Genomic DNA, 15,958 nt, shown 5'->3' with positions numbered 1-15,958 from the left:
CCACAACAAAATGGTGTTGTAGAATGAAATAACAGACACCTCCATGGTGAGTTCCATGAGGAGAAGCAGGTCTAGGTCTGTCAAGTCTCTCTTCCTTCTATTCCAAATCCTACTCCTTTTCGTGTCTTTCAGCGTACATGTCGTAGAGATCAGCAATGTAGCAAAAATGTGTAACCACCAAACACTGAGCAACCAACACCTTCAAACTCCCAAGAAGTAAGTCCAAATGAACTAGGCACTATTGCACCTGTTGATACCCGACTCCCACTTTGGTTGTGGATGACCTTGACATTCCTACTGCTCAAAGAAAGGGAGTCAGGTCATACACTACCAAACACCCCATTACCCAATATATCTCCTATGATCACATTTCCCCCTCTTACCATGCCTTCCTATCTACAGTTGATAGCATCCCCATACCCAGAAATGTTGCAAAGGCTTTAAAATACCCTAAATAGATAGATGCTATGAAGGAGGAGATCAATGCCCTCCATAAGAATAAAACTTGGGAGTTGGTGGATCTTCCAAGAGGGAAAAACCCAATGGGGTGTAAGTGGGTGTTTACAGTGAAACACAAGGCGGACAGGACAGCTGAATGGTACAAAGCAAGGCTGGTAGCAAAAGGGTACACTCAAGTCTATGGTGTTAAATATGATGACATGTTTGCTCCAATAACTAAGATGAACTCAACTCCGGTTTTTCTATCATTGGCTATAAACCTTGACTGGGAATTGCATCAACTAGATATAAAGAATGTTTTTTTAAATGGTGACCTGGAGGAGGAAGTGTACATGGTTCGGCCCCCAGGTTTTTGTGCCAAAAGAAGTGAAAATTAGGTGTGTAATCTAAGAAAGTCCCTCTATGGTTTAAAGCAATCTCCTAGAGCATGGTTCAGTAAGTTTCATATGGCGGTCCAGCAAGTAGGATTCAAACAGTGTTAGTCTAATCATACCCTCTCTGTGAAGAGATGTCAGGAGCAGGTTGTGGTGTTGATAACATGTGTGGATGATATCATCATTATAAGAAACTAGACCTCAGAAATCCAAAAGTTGAAGATGTTCCTCGCCTCTCAATTCGAAGTGAAAGATCCAAGTCCACTAAAGTACTTTCTTGGAATTGAAGTTGCCCGCTCAAAAGGGGCATCTTCATTTCTCAGAGGAAGTACATCCTTGATCTATTACAAGACACAGGCAAGTTAGGTGCAAAGCCAACAGATACTCCCATGGATATTGACCATAAACTAGGTGATTGTGATGGTGGACCTTTGAAAGATGGGAAACAGTTTCAAAGGTTAGTGGGAATGTTGCTTTATTTGTCCATGACATGTCCAAACACTGCTTATTCAATTAGAGTTCTGAGCCAATTCATGCATTCCCCTAAGAGACCAAACATGGAGGCAGCAGAGAGGATTCTTAGGTATTTGAAGAAGCATCTAGGAACAGGTTTTCTATTCAGTAAACATAATCATTTGAAGGTGGAAGTCTATATAGATGCTGATTAGGAAGGTGTTGTGGATGATAGAAAGTCCACGAGTGGGTACTGCACATTTGTGGGAGGAAATCTAGTGACATAGAGAAGTAAAAAACAAAGCATATTTGCGAGGTCAAGTGTTGAAGCGGAGTATAGGTCTATGGAACATGGGGTGGCCAAAGTACCTTGGCTGAAGAATCTTCTAAGGGAGTTTGGGGTTACTGTTCACAATCCTATGTCCTTTAATTGTGATAACAAGGCAACTACAAACACTGCTAGCAACCCTATCCTACACAATAGGACCAAGCACATTGAAGTGGACAAACACTTCATAAGGGAAAAATTGGAAAAGGGAGAAATTTGTATTCCTTATGTCAACTCCAAGGAGCAAAGAGTTGTGTGACAAGTTGGGCATGATAGATATATTCAGCTCAACTTGAGGGGGGAGTGTTGTTAGAATTTCTCTTTGTTTCTGCTGTTAGGGTGATATCGGTCTAGGGTGCTGTCAGTTTGTTCTTTTCTTGTTTTAATTATTTTATTATTAGGGTGTGCTTCCAGGGGCATGTTTGTATTTTTTTTCTTTTAATTACTTCTTGTTATTATAAATAAGAAGCTGGGTGCCGCCAACAAGAACTATTGACTCTCAAACAGATTTCTCTCTTTTCTTCTCTTCTCTTCCCTCTTCTCCCTCTCCTCCCTCTTCTCTCTCTCTCTCTCCCAGAAAGAAAACATAACATTCAATTATGGGGGCAAAATTGTAAAGTAACCATATTCAGCATTCAACATTCAAGTTCCAGCTTTAACATTCTCTGTGTTCAGATATCAAATAAAGCAAAAAACAATTTCCAAAGTACTTTTTGAGAGCGTTTTTTTGCTTTTCAGACATCAGAATTCAGACCAAAATAACAACACCTTAGTCTACCCTTGGTAATGTCATTAACAATATAGTGGTTTTCTGTTTCTTTCTTCTTTTGAGTTTGTTTCATAAAGTTGGGTAACTGAAAACTCTTTACTCCATTATTCAATTTTTTCTTTTATTAACTATAAAAGAATATAATTATAATAAAGTACCAAAATTAAAACCGCAAAGCATAGATCTAGGAGAGTAGCTTACTTGAAGTAACATGTGAAGAAAGTAAACAAAATCAGTCAAACTTCTTAGAACCACAAGTGTTTTTGTCATGGGCCAATTAAGAACTATGCACTTATACTCCTGGAAAAAATAGAATTAAAATTAACATAAAAAAGGAGAAAATATAATGTAATGCAAATATATAGCATGGAACAAAATTAAGGTACAATCTTTTGGTTTTATGGGAAAATGATCCTTCATAAAATACAAAATTTTGTAGGAAACTTTGAAATGGCATTGTCAATTTGATGGAAGTGTTTTAATATTTCAGTCATTGTGTTGCAGCTGTAGGTTATAGAGAGAAGAGAGTAGAAGAAGAGAGGAAGAAAAATAATGATCTGAACTAGAGAGAATGAATTCTCTCCCAACCAACTTCAAGATTATATAAATTCACTCCACCAAGGACTTTCTCTCTTATGAAATGACAATCAACCTCTATGTGCTTTGTCCTCTCATGACAAACTAGGTCAGATGAAATATGAATGGTAGCTTGAATATCACAATACAATTTCATAGGGATGTTTACTAAGAGTCCAATCTCCTGTAGGAGATTTCTCAACCACATTGACTCACATGTTATGTGTGCCATGGCCCTGTAATCATCTTCAGCACTGCTTCTTGCCACAACTACCTATTTCTTACTCTTCCATGTAACCAAATATCCTCCAAAGGAGGTACAATACCCTGTGGTTGACCTTCTATCAAATACTAAGCCAGCCCAATCTGCGTTGGTGTCACCTTCTATTTCAAGTTTTCCTCCTAACCTGTACAATAACCCATGACCTGGAGTGAAGGTTTCCATATATTCCATCTCATAACATTTTGAGTAACCTAACGGTGCACAATCTAGTAGCTCTCAATTGGCAGATGACTCAGATGCCGAGCTGGAGGTTTTCCTTGCCAGAAGTCAAGCTAGGCTTGGCCGAGCTGAATAGTTCTGCAAAAGATCAATGCTAGAGTGCCGGGTTGTTCTACCTGGGGAGGGCACTCTGATGCTTAAATTAGCGAGTAGTTTCTTGGAGAATTAGAGAATATTGGAATGCTTTGAGATTTAGAGAGTGCAAAAGCTGAATCGCGCGTACCTTGTCTTAGGGGGATGGCACCGTTATATGGGTGTGAGGAATTAGAGACCTCCTATAACGGGTCCTAGGTTCCCAGAGAGCCATTTCTGCTAAATCGGGGAAGAATATCTCCATCGGTTATGTAATCTGTTAGATAGTTTTGTATGCCCTTAACTTCAATCAAAATGATGTACTTTATGAGTTTATTGTAAATGAATAAAAGTGCACATTTGATTCATGTTCCCGTTGTATGTTTCTGTGTAATACCCTTAAACTGGACACTTAATGAGACTCGTGTTAGTTTAGAATGTTCACAGCCAGTGGGTCGGTCTGGGGAGACCTATCCTGACAAGGTTGACACTGTGGTGCCACCAAGTCGGTTGGGGTGGCTTGTCTCAGCTACCGGGGTGAGACCCTAGGCACATACAGTGTAGGATTAATTGAATCTTTGAACTGGACCATATTTCCAGTATTGCCCTGGACCTTGGAGATTGATGGGCAAAACTGGAAAATTACACCCGACCCCTAGACTCGATTATGATACTACACTAGGTGTCGGATTGGGCTGTCTTTGATGTACCAATCAGTGAGATTCTTAGTGGGGGTCAAAACCTGGGTATGTTGGGACAGTCTGAGAATTCATCTGAGTGGGTGATCATAGTGACAGGATCAGCCCCTTTGTCGGACAAAGGTAATGATCGGGGATGCACTCTCACTGATGGAAACCAAGACTACCGGCAGCCGGTTTCAATCGTTGAAATTTGTTTTGCAAAATATATTTTATATGAGATATAAAAGTATATAAATTATGGTTTCGAAATGATTTGCAAAAGGTTTTAATTCCCGGGATCCATACTTGAGAGAATGCAACACTGTTCCTTGCAGCCGAGGGAGAGGTCCTCTCTTGTCGGGCAGTGTATGATCATTATGGGCTGAGAGGTTAAGTGTAAGACCATTGAGGATAATACCCGATGGGCTAATCTTGTATCTGCCCACAGTCCCTGGGTGTTACAAGGTGGCTTGGCCCAGGGACCACTTAGAGTAAGTGTTGGGCCCATAGAGCCCATCTGATGGGTTTCAAGGGGTGCACTGTCCATAATAGTGTATTCGGCCAGGCCTTGTAACAAAGGCTGGGCTGAACCCATGTGGCTGATGTGTAGATCAATGATTGGGTCCTACGCCATACAAAGAAGCCCAACTAGGCAGCAGTTTGGAAGGCTTAATGAATACATAACCCTAAATGGGCCTTAAGCCCATTTCGAACTGGGCTAATTTGATTAGTCTTTAAGGGGCGAATTCTGAGATAAGATCAACTGATAGGATTGGGCCCACACCCTATCCACTTAGAGAGTCCAAGATCTAAATGAGATTTAGATTTGGAAACTTCCTAATTAGATTAGGAGCTGGCTGATCTAATCCACAGATAAGATAAGAATTATCCCTTATCTTAAAGGGACTTCTAATCCAGATATGATTTGGGTTAGCATCTCCTAATGAGATTAGGAGCTGGTCCCTTTAAGTCTATAAAAGGAAGAGGGGGCGGCAGCCTTTAGACATTAAACACAACAGACAACCAGCAGTCTTGTCTTCAGAGCCAAGATCACAGAAGAGAGAATTCTGCACCCTGCAAATTCTCTTTAGGCGCCTCCTTCCTGCAGTCGTCGCCTATAGCAATTCAATCTCCATTGCTTGGGAGAAATCAAGATTGGATCTTGATTCCAATATTTTGGAGAAAAGATTGGTAGGAGTTGTATTCACAAGCCGTCCAGGTGATTCTTGGGAAGAATCAAATTCTTGGGAAGAACACTGTTGATTCTGCTCCACCCTGCACTGCGCCATCTTCAGTGGGAGCAGATTTTGGTTTCTACCTTGGGCGTGAACACCTCCATTGAGAGATATTATTTCTCTGTATCAGGTATTATCTCTCTCTCCTCCTTTTGGTTCAGATCTGGTTCAATTTATAGTTCAAGAATGATCCTTGAAAATATGATTTTCTAAATAGGGAATTCGATTCCCAGTTGAAGGGAGAGAAAAATTTTTGAAATTCGCTCCCTTTATTCGGCAATCTTGGGCGTCCATGTGATGGATTTCCTATCCCTTCAATCTGCACAGAGAGCTGAGGTCCGTCTAGTCGACTCTTATGCGAATGATGCGGGTAGGTCGGCTTAACGGTCAGGCGAACTCGGTCTTGGTAACGGATCTATGTCATAGGTTGGTGAGCACGCCTTGTAAGTCACCCCTATTCCCTGCCCTACTTAGCTTGGCCAGTCCCCAAAAGAGGTCGCTCCTTACTTGGAGGTCCCTTTTAGGTCGGCCAAGTTGAGCTACTTTAGGTCGGCCTTAGGCGAGATGCTACTAGCCACCCTGCTAGGGTGATCTATTTACTCAGTGTCGAGGTGTCATCTAGATTCCATGTGTCGCAATGTTACTCGGTGGACCAAATTACCCCTCATCATAACCCTTTGCAACTAACCGGGCTTTCAATCTTTCTACCTTGCCACCTGGTAAATATTTGATAGTATGCACCCACTTACAACCAACAACATGATTACCAAGAGGAAGAGTAGTGAGTTTCCACATGTGATCGTGTGCAAGAGTAAAGAGTTCCTCTTGCATTACCTGACAACATCATAGTGCGGTAGAAGCTTCCTAGACAACCTTAGGAATAGATATAGAGAACAAAAGAGAAATATACTGGCGATGGGAATTAGAAAGGTTAGAAATAGAAACATAATTGGATATCAAGTGAAGATTACAACTACGCTTACCTCTAATCAAAGCAATGAGAAGGTCCAGGTTAGAAGTAGAAGACAACACTAGGGCAGGATCTATCAATAGAGTAGGTTTAAGAGGAGCCAGTGTCTATCAATGAGTATACATTCGCTTGATTGGTGGCTATTCAATGTGTTCACACTAGAGGAGATGAAGGTTCAGCCACAACTAGAACAGTAGGGATGGCATCATCAAGTGGAATTAGAAGAGAAACCATTAGAGAAGAGGGAAAAACATCAACACTACTGAAAAGTGGAACAGACTCAAAAAGGGTAACATCAAGACAAATAACTGATCACTGAGTGAGAGGATCATAACACTTATAACCTTTCTGGGTCCTAAAATAGCCAAGGAAGATACAATATAGAGAGATTGGGTTGAATAGGCCTTTATTTTTCCTTTTATTTAAGAAGCTTTGTATATGTTGTAGTGGGCCTTCTTTATGGGCCTAATTCTTATTTCTTGTTTATGTTTTAAATCAACTGCCTGTTGAGCAAGAGTAGAGAGGAGGAAGAAAGGAAGAGAGAAGAGAAGAGAGAATAGGCGAGAGGACTGAATGCCTCAAAAGAATACTTTAAGTGAGTGAAGCAGTTGTTATTAATACTATACTGGTCGTACAACATCTGTCAACACTCCCCCTCAAGTTGGGGCATAGATATCAATCATGCCCAACTTGTCACAGAGATCATGATGTCTGGAATAGTTTAGCACTTTTGTGAAGATCTCTGCCAATTGCTTTTCAGAGCTGACGTAGGGAGTACATACTTCGCCTGTGATGATTTCTCTCTGATAAAATGCTTGTCAACTTCGATATGCTTTGTTATGTCATGTAATACTAGGTTAGCAGCAATACTTATAGCTGCTTTGTTATCACATAATAGAGTTATGGGTTTGTCCACTGGGAAACCCAACTCACTCAACAGATTCTTTATCCACATACCTTCAGCTACTCCGTGGGCCACTGCACGGTATTCAGCTTCAACACTGGATCTAGCCACCACAGTTTGCTTTTTACTCCTCCAAGTAACAGAGTTCCCTCCTACAAAGGTGCAGTAGCCACTAGTAGACTTTCTGTCACTTTGAGATCCAGCTCAATTTGCATCTGTATAAACTTCAACTCTCAAATGCTCGTGCCTTTGAAATAACAAGCCAGCACCAGGAAACTTCTTAAGATATCGTAGTATCCTCTCTGCTACTTCAAGATGAGTAGACCTAGGTGCATGCATGAACTGACTGAAGACACCAACAACATATGAGGTGTCTGGACGGGTCATTGAGAGATATAACAATCTCCCTACAAGCCTCTGAAATTGTTTCACATCTTTAAGAGGTTCACCCTAGCTGTCACTTAATTTATGGTTGGGGTCAATGGGAGAGTCAGTTGGCTTAACCCCCATCTTTCCAGTGTCCTGAAGAAAATCTAGGACATATTTCCTTTGGGAGATAAAGATACCTTTTTTTTGATCGAGCAGCTTCAATTCCAATGAAGTATTTGGCAGGTCCTAGATCCTTCACTTCAAATTGAGTGGCAAGGAAACCCTTCAACCTTTGAATTTCATCCTTCCAATCACCAGTAACAATTATTTCATCCACATAAACTATTAAGGCAGCCATTTTACTTTCTCCCCTTTTCACAAACAGTGGATGATCTGATTGACATTGCTTGTATCCCTTTTGCTGAACCAAGCTCTTGGTGATTGCTTTAGCCCATACAAAGACTTCTTTAACTTGCACACTTTATGTTCATTTCCTTGAGCCAGAAAACCGGGGGGTTCAACCATAAAAACTTCCTCTTCAAGGTCACCATTCAATAAAGCATTCTTGATGTCAAACTGATGTAGATCCCAATTCAGATTAGCAGCAAGAGAGAAAAGAACCCTAATAGAGTTCATCTTGGAAACAGGGGAAAAAGTTTATGCATAATCAAGTCCATATACTTGAGTAAACCCCTTTGCCACTAAACGAGCTTTATACCTCTCCATGGTTACATCAGCCCCATACTTGACCGTGAACACCCATTTACATCCAACTGGATCCTTTCCCTTAGGAAGATCAACAAATTCCCATGTGCCATTTTTATGAAGGGCATTAATTTCTTCCTTCATGGCATTTGTCCATTCTGGTACTGAAAGAGCTTCTGCCACATTCTTGGGAATAGGGACACTATCAATGGAGGTAAGGAAGGCACGAAATGAGGGTGAAATGTTCTCATAGCAAACAAAGTTGGAAATGGGATGTTTAGTGGTGCACAACCTAACAACTTTCCTGTGGGCAATAGGAAGGTCAAGATCATTAGCAACAGAGGAGTCAGGAACATCATTGAGAGTCACGTTACCTGAGTGGGTATGATCTTCCCCCGAGGAGTTTGATGGCACTTGAGGTACAGCTTCTGGTTTCTCCACAGCTCTTGAATTTGGTTGGCCTTTGCGACGACGAAAAAAGACATGGAAAGGTGGAGGATCGGGAAGAGAAGGCAGCTGAACCAATGGCGAAGGATCAGAAAGTGAAGGAAACTGAACTAGTTTCTCCTCATGCCTACACTCCCTCTGAGGAGAAACAGGAAAAAATGCTCATTTTCAAAGAAAGTAACATCCATGGAGACAGAATTTCCGAGAAACAGGATCAAAGCAACGATACCCCTTTTGAATGAAAAAGTAACCAAGAAATATGCACGGGATAGCACGACAATCCAATTTCCCATGGGTGGGAGACAGATTTTGGACAAAGCACCGACAACCAAATACATGAGGAGGGATAGAAAGAAGAGGGGCCTTAGGGAAGAGAAGCTGATGCGGGACTTTGTACTCTAACCAACGAGAGGGCATTCGGTTAATGAGGTATGTAGAACAAAGGACAACCTCAAACCAAAAACGTTTGGGGACATTCATATTAAGTAGTAAACCCCGAGCCACTTCAAGGAGGTGTCGGTTCTTCCGTTCAGCCACACCATTTTGTTGTGGTGTGTGGGCACAAAAGCTACGATGAAATGAGCCATGTGAAGCAAAAAACTCCGTGAGATCACTATGAAAAAACTCTTTTGCATTATCTGACTGGAAAATTTGTATCTCAGTCTGAAATTGCGTGAAGACCATCTGCTGAAAGTCTTGGATAATTTTTGGTACTTCCTCCCGGGCTCGCATTGGACATACCCAAGTATATCTAGAATAATCATCAATGAAGGTAATGAAGTACTTATAGCCACTATCAGAAGGTAAAGTAACAGGGTCGCATACATCAAAATGAACAATGTGAAAAGGAAACTCATATTTACTATTTTTCTGAAGAAAATGAGTTCTAAAATGCTTGCTTAACTGATATGTTTGACAAGAGAAATCAGAAACAGACACTGACTTACACAGTTCTGGGAATACAACTTTCAAGGACTCAAAAGACAAATGACCAAGACGACAATGCCATAAATACACTTTACTCTTTCTAAACTGACTCATAGACTCTGTAACATGAAGACCAGCCGTATTCTCCAACATGTAGAGTCCATCAACCATACCTCCCCTACCAATCATCCTCCCCGAGGCCAGATCCTGAATCACACAATAAGGGAAAAAGGTCACAGAACAGTTTAAGCAATTAGTAACACTACTAACTGAGAACAAATTCATGGGAAATTTTGGAACATGAAGAACATCAGGAAGTGTAAGACCAAGAGGAAGAGAGAGAGTTCCTTGACTAGCTATGGAAGTATACGATCCATCAGCTAGTCTCACCTTGTCTCTTCCAGAAAGAGGGTGGTAGGTTTGAAAGTAAGGGGACATAACAGTCATGTGTTTTGACGCTCCAGAATCAATGACCCATGGAGAGTCAAGGTTGTGAGAAGCAACATGGAAAGTTGTGGCAGGGTTACCTGACATTGATGCAAATGAGGTTGTGGAAGGAGCATCCATCTGACAAATTGCGCTACCATAGAGATCTAGATGGTCATGGAAGGAGTTTACAATACCTTCCCTTGGGTCAGATCCAGAGAGATGTGTTTGAGTCACAGTAGGAATGGGGGCTGATTCTCCCGAGTAACCATGTTGGCCATGTGGTGCTTTTTTGTACCTTGCCACCTGGACCTTTTATTCACATCTGAGCCTTGCTTCTTAGTCAGATCTTGAGCCAATTTTGGTTTCCCATGGAGATCCCAATAGGTATTTTTGGTGTGTCGGGGTTTCTGACAATTAGATGATACTGCCTACATTAGATAGATCTTGGCATCCTCATCACACTTCCAATCAACATTCTGGTAATGGTCCAATTCCTTCCAAACAGATGTCAAGTCAAAGTAATATATTGATAAACTTCTCTCCCCCTGTCGACAAGTAGATGATGCTGCCTGCAGTTGATAGATCTTGGCATAGTGTCGTAGTTCTGAATATGTGGATTTTGCATGTTCCCAGATCTTGAAGGGATAGGAAATCCATCACATGGATGCCCAAAGATTGTAGAATAAGGGGGCGAATTTCAAAAATTTTTCTCTCCCTTCAATTGGGAATCGAATTCCCCTTTTAGAAAATCATATTTTCAAATATCATTCTTGAACCATAAACTGAACCAGATTTGAACCAAAAGGAGTAGGGAGAGATAATACCTGATACAGAGAAGCAGTATCTCCCAATGGAGGTGTTCACGCCCAAGGAATGATCCAAAATCTGCTCCCACTAAAGATGGCGCAGTGCAGGGTGGAGCAAAATCAGCAGTGTTCTTCCAAAAGAACTTGACCCTTTGCATAAATCAACTGGACGGCTTGTGAATACAACTTCCACCAATCTTTTCTCCAAAAGATTGGTATCAAGATCAAATCTTGATTTCTCCCAAGAACTAGAGATCGAACTGCTGTAAGGGGCAGCTGCAGGAAGGAGGCGGCAAGAGAGTATTTGCAGGGTGCAAAATTCTCTCTTCTTGCATATCTAAAGGCTGCCGCCCCCTCTTCCTTTTATATACTTAAAGGGATCAGCTCATAATCTCATTAGGAGTTGCTAACCCAAATCATATTTGGATTAGAAGTCCCTTTAAGTGATAAGGGATAACCCTTATCTTATCTGCAGATTACATCAGCCATTTCCTAATCTAATTAGGAGGTTTCCAGATCTAAATCTCATTTAGATCTTAGACTCTCTAAGTGGATAGGGTGTGGGCCCAATCCTATCAGCTGATCTATCTCAGAATTCGCCCCTTAAGTGACTAATCAAATTAACCCAGTTCGAAATGGGCTTAAGGCCCATTTTAAGGTTATGTATTCATTTCGCCTTCCAAACTGTTGCCCAGTTGGGCTTCCTTGTATGGCGTGGGACCCAAACATTGATCTACACATCAGCCACATGGGTTCAGCCCAGCCTTTGTTACAACGCCTGGCCGAATACACTGTTATGGACAGTGCACCCCCTGAAACCCATCAGATGGGCTCTATGGGCCCAACACTTACCCTAAGTGGTCCCTGGGCCAAACCACCTTGTAACACCCAAGGACTGTGGGCAGATGCAAGATTAGCCCATCAGGTATTATCCTCAATGGTCTTACACTTAACCTCTCAGCCCATAATGATCATACATTGCCCGACAAGAGAGGACCTCTCCCTCGGCTGCAAGGAACAGTGTTGCATTCTCTCAAGTATGGATCTCGGGAATTAAAACCTTTTGCAAATCATTTCGAAACCATAATATATATACTTTTATATCTCATAAAATATATTTTGCAAAACAAATTTCAACGATTGAAATCGGCTGCCGGCAGTCTTGGCTTCCATCAGTGAGAGTGCATCCCCGATCATTACCTTTGTTCGACAAAGGGGCTGATCCTGTCACTATGATCACCCACTCAGATGAATTCTCAGACTGTCCCAACGTGCCCAGGTTTTGACCCCCGCTAAGAATCTCACTGATTGGTACATCAAAGACAGCCCAATCCGACACCTAGTGTAGTATCATAATCGAGTCTAGGGGTCGGGTGTAATTTTCCAGTTTTGCCCATCAATCTCCAAGGTCCAGGGCAATACTGAAAATCTGGTCCAGTTCAAAGATTCAATTAATCCAACATTGTATGTGCCTAGGGTCTCACCCCGGTAGCTGAGACAAGCCACCCCAACCGACTTGGTGGCACCACAGTGTCAACCTTGTCAGGATAGGTCTCCCCAGACCGACCCACTGACTGTGAACATTCTAAACTAACACGAGTCTCATTAAGTATCCAGTTTAAGGGTATTACACAGAAACATACCAAGGGAACATGAATCAAATATGCACTTTTATTCATTTACAATAAACTCATAAAGTATATAATTTTGATTGAAGCTAAGGGCATACAAAACTGTCTAACAGATCTCATTTGCAGTTTCAGCCCACATGAAGTTCTTTCTTATTTGTAGTTGCATGGAGACCAAGAGCCAAGACATTACTATACTGTTCTCCAAATCCCATCTATCATATTCAGCATTCCCAGATGGTAGTTCTTTGATTCTTCCATTAATATAGCCTATTTTCCCCCTTGCAGTATAACTTGATCCCTCTTGACCATTCTAGGTAATTTAATCCATCAAGAGGAACAACGGCCATAGGGAAGGATAGGTCACCACCCCCACTCATTCCATTCAGCATTGTGGAGATTCCAGATGTGGCTGAATCTTCACTATTCGTGATTTCAGGTTTAAGAACACACAACACCCAAGGTACACTGCCTCACAGAGCTGCTTCAGAAAAGGGACCTTATGTCCTTCAGTCCACAAAAGAAGAAGCACTTGCTATTTCAGCATACAACTAGGTACTTCTGACCTACAGTTTCACAGAGAGCCAAGAACAGACACTGTTGCTGTAGCACTTGGACTAGTCTGTATGACCTACAATTTTTGTAGGAATCCAAAGAACAAACATACAAACACTGAAATGCAGTACATAACTAGGTCTGTATGACCTACGGTTTTACAGTTTTCATAGAACTCCTTAGTAGAGTGAAAGACACAAGGTGATAGTTCACCACACACCTAATCGGCTGACACCAACTTCAGGGTAGTTGAACAGTCACTGAGATCAACAATGTAGCTGAACAGCAAGAACAGTCAAGGAAAAAAAACTTCAGTCCATCAACAATGTAGCCGAATAGTAGTGATACTCAAGAGGAGAACACCACATTCGGATTTTTAGGGCATCAACAGTTCATCGAAGGGTGCAAGAAGAAAAACAACAAAAAATAGCTTCGGTTGAATACCGGGGCACCCGAACAGCAGATGGACAGTACCTTCTTGAACGCCAGCCTCTCTGCAAACCAGAACCTCCTCTTCATATATCAGGTGACAGCCTCTCTACAGCCGAGCAAACAAGGAAAACAGCATCTGGGCTGGAATATGAAAAGACTCTGTACCAGAACTCTTTTCTGCACTAGGAAGCTGAACAGTCAGGCCGGCACCTTCTTCCTTCTTGAAGTCAAGCATCAGGGATACAGCTTCTAGGAGATGAAGAGGCAACCTACTCGGCATTGGAGAATGACCTCAACTAATTTGTTTTCAGGCCTGGACGAACTTGTTCTGATACCATGTTGAGCAAGAGAATAGAGGAGGAAGAGAGGAAGAGGGAAGAGAAGAGAGGATAGGCAAGAGGACTGAATACCTCAAAAGAATACTTCAGGCGAGTGAAGCAGTTGTTATTTATACTATACTGGTCGTACAACATAAAGTATGGAAAAATTACAGAAATACCCCAGTGGTACTAAACCTGTGTACAACAACATCTGTCAACACTGCCCAACTAAGGGCACTCTTTTAACTTTACATATGTTTTATTTCAGCATAGATAAATTAAATCAGAGAGACAAAGAGGAGATTGAACAACTCTCTTTCTCTTTCTCTCTCTTTCTCTTCTCTTCTCTTCCATTTTATCATCTTCTTCCTAAGATTTTTTTGAACCTCTTCTTCTCCCTCTTCTATTTCTACCTTTATTCTATTTTTCAGATTTATTACAGGTGTGTTATGCAACTTGGTATTAGAGAAAATTCCCACCTTGAACAACTTCTTCCTTTTCTAGCACATACATAGTGTGCATGGAGAAATGATCGGCTGATTGATGAGCAGCTTATGTAGCCTAGTTTGAGAGGGTTTTTGGAGAGGTTTTTATCCTTAGTTGAAGCCCAAGGAAAGTTCTTGGAGATTTTTCCCATAAAACCCAAGATATCTGGAGAAACTAAGTTATTGGTTCTAGATACACTTTGAAGTTGGCGCTTGGGGTTGAAAAGGAAGATTTTTTATTTTCTTTGAGATCAATCCAGGTTGGACAATGTTCTAGAATCCATAGTAAGAGCAGCTGCACTTTCTCTCCTCCTGTGTTGACAGGTCCTGTGAAAACCCTAGATTTGGATGGTTGAAGAGTAGTTTTTGCTTCAAGTCAGTAATTCTTGATTAGTAAAGCCCTAATTTGATTTCTGTTTGCTTTTGTTCAGTCAATGGAGCAAACTATAGGAGAAACCAAATATCCAACAATTTTCGGGTTTGGGCATGGAGGGTTTGTACAGAGTAAAGAAAACTCTATTAGGGGATGATAGACATTGAGTTAGAAGAAGTTCAAGACTGTTATCAGTCTTGAACCCTAATGGATTTCAGGATCGAAGATAAGAAGAAAGGTAAGAGGAAAGAAGAGGAAGAGGGAGGAGAAGCAGTAGAACACAAGGGTTGAAAGGAGGAGCAGAAGCTTAATGTTCTGTCGCCGCCACTTTAATTAATATTTATAGGTTATGCTCATTACATGGAAAGGACAGATCTGCCCTTAGTCTTTACATAACAAATAGAGCAAAAAATAAGACTGAAATAAATAACAACTTAAACAACTAAATGACCAATAACTAACCCTAAGTAGACTAGAACATCTTCTACCCTACGAACACAGTGGGACCGTAGCTGTGGGGCCCACATCAGTGTTCTCTACACTCCCCCTCAAGTTGGGAATAAATGTTTATCATTCCCAACTTGGATAGATCTGCCTCTAGCTTCTTCCGTGGTACAACTTTGGTGAGGATATCTGCCAGTTGCATATTGGAGGTGATGTATGGGAGACACACTTCTTGTGATGAGACCCTCTCTCGTACAAAGTGTCGATCAATTTTAATATGTTTAGTCCTGTCATGCTGCACTGGGTTGTGTGCTATATTAATAGCCGCTAGATTATCACAATACAGCATCAAGGGCTTCTCATACTCAATACCCAACTCCTCAAATAGTGATCTCAGCCAAAGAATTTCAGCCACTCTATTAGCCATTGACCTGTACTCGGCTTCAGCACTGGATCGGGAGACAACACTCTGTTTCTTACTCCTCCAAGAAACCAGGTTCCCCCCCCCCCCGACAAGAGCACAATATCCAGAGGTAGACCTTGTGTCATCAACACTCCCAGCCCAATCGGCATCCGTATAGACTTCCACCTTCATGTGGTCATTGTTCTTGAACAGTTTACCTCTACCCGGGCATCTCTTCAAGTATGCCAGTATTCTTTCTGCTGCTAGAAGGTGCGTGGTTCTAGGAGAATGCATGTACTGACTGATAGCACTA

The 15,958-nt window shown here is 41.5% G+C and overlaps 1 protein-coding gene across 2 annotated transcripts in view; it reads right to left on the bottom strand.

Moving 5' to 3' along the window:
* Positions 1–15,958, bottom strand: part of LOC148855464 (putative cyclic nucleotide-gated ion channel 20, chloroplastic) — a 201,183-nt gene that overhangs the window by 164,316 nt on the left and 20,909 nt on the right. The window contains exon 5 of one of the 2 annotated variants that reach the window (XM_088981877.1): positions 2,585–2,683. The exons of the other annotated variant lie outside the window; for it this stretch is intronic. Coding sequence (XP_088838003.1) covers positions 2,585–2,683 — 99 coding nt within the window. The remainder of the gene's footprint in view (positions 1–2,584; positions 2,684–15,958) is intronic. 2 annotated transcript variants of the gene reach the window in all.

The sequence above is a fragment of the Nelumbo lutea genome, chromosome 4, assembly GCF_056320005.1.
Source record: "Nelumbo lutea isolate HS-2025 chromosome 4, American lotus-T2T, whole genome shotgun sequence".
Classification (NCBI taxonomy): Eukaryota; Viridiplantae; Streptophyta; class Magnoliopsida; order Proteales; family Nelumbonaceae; genus Nelumbo; species Nelumbo lutea.
The sequence above is the reverse complement of the archived record's forward strand: the minus strand, read 5'-3'. Positions and strand labels throughout refer to the sequence as shown.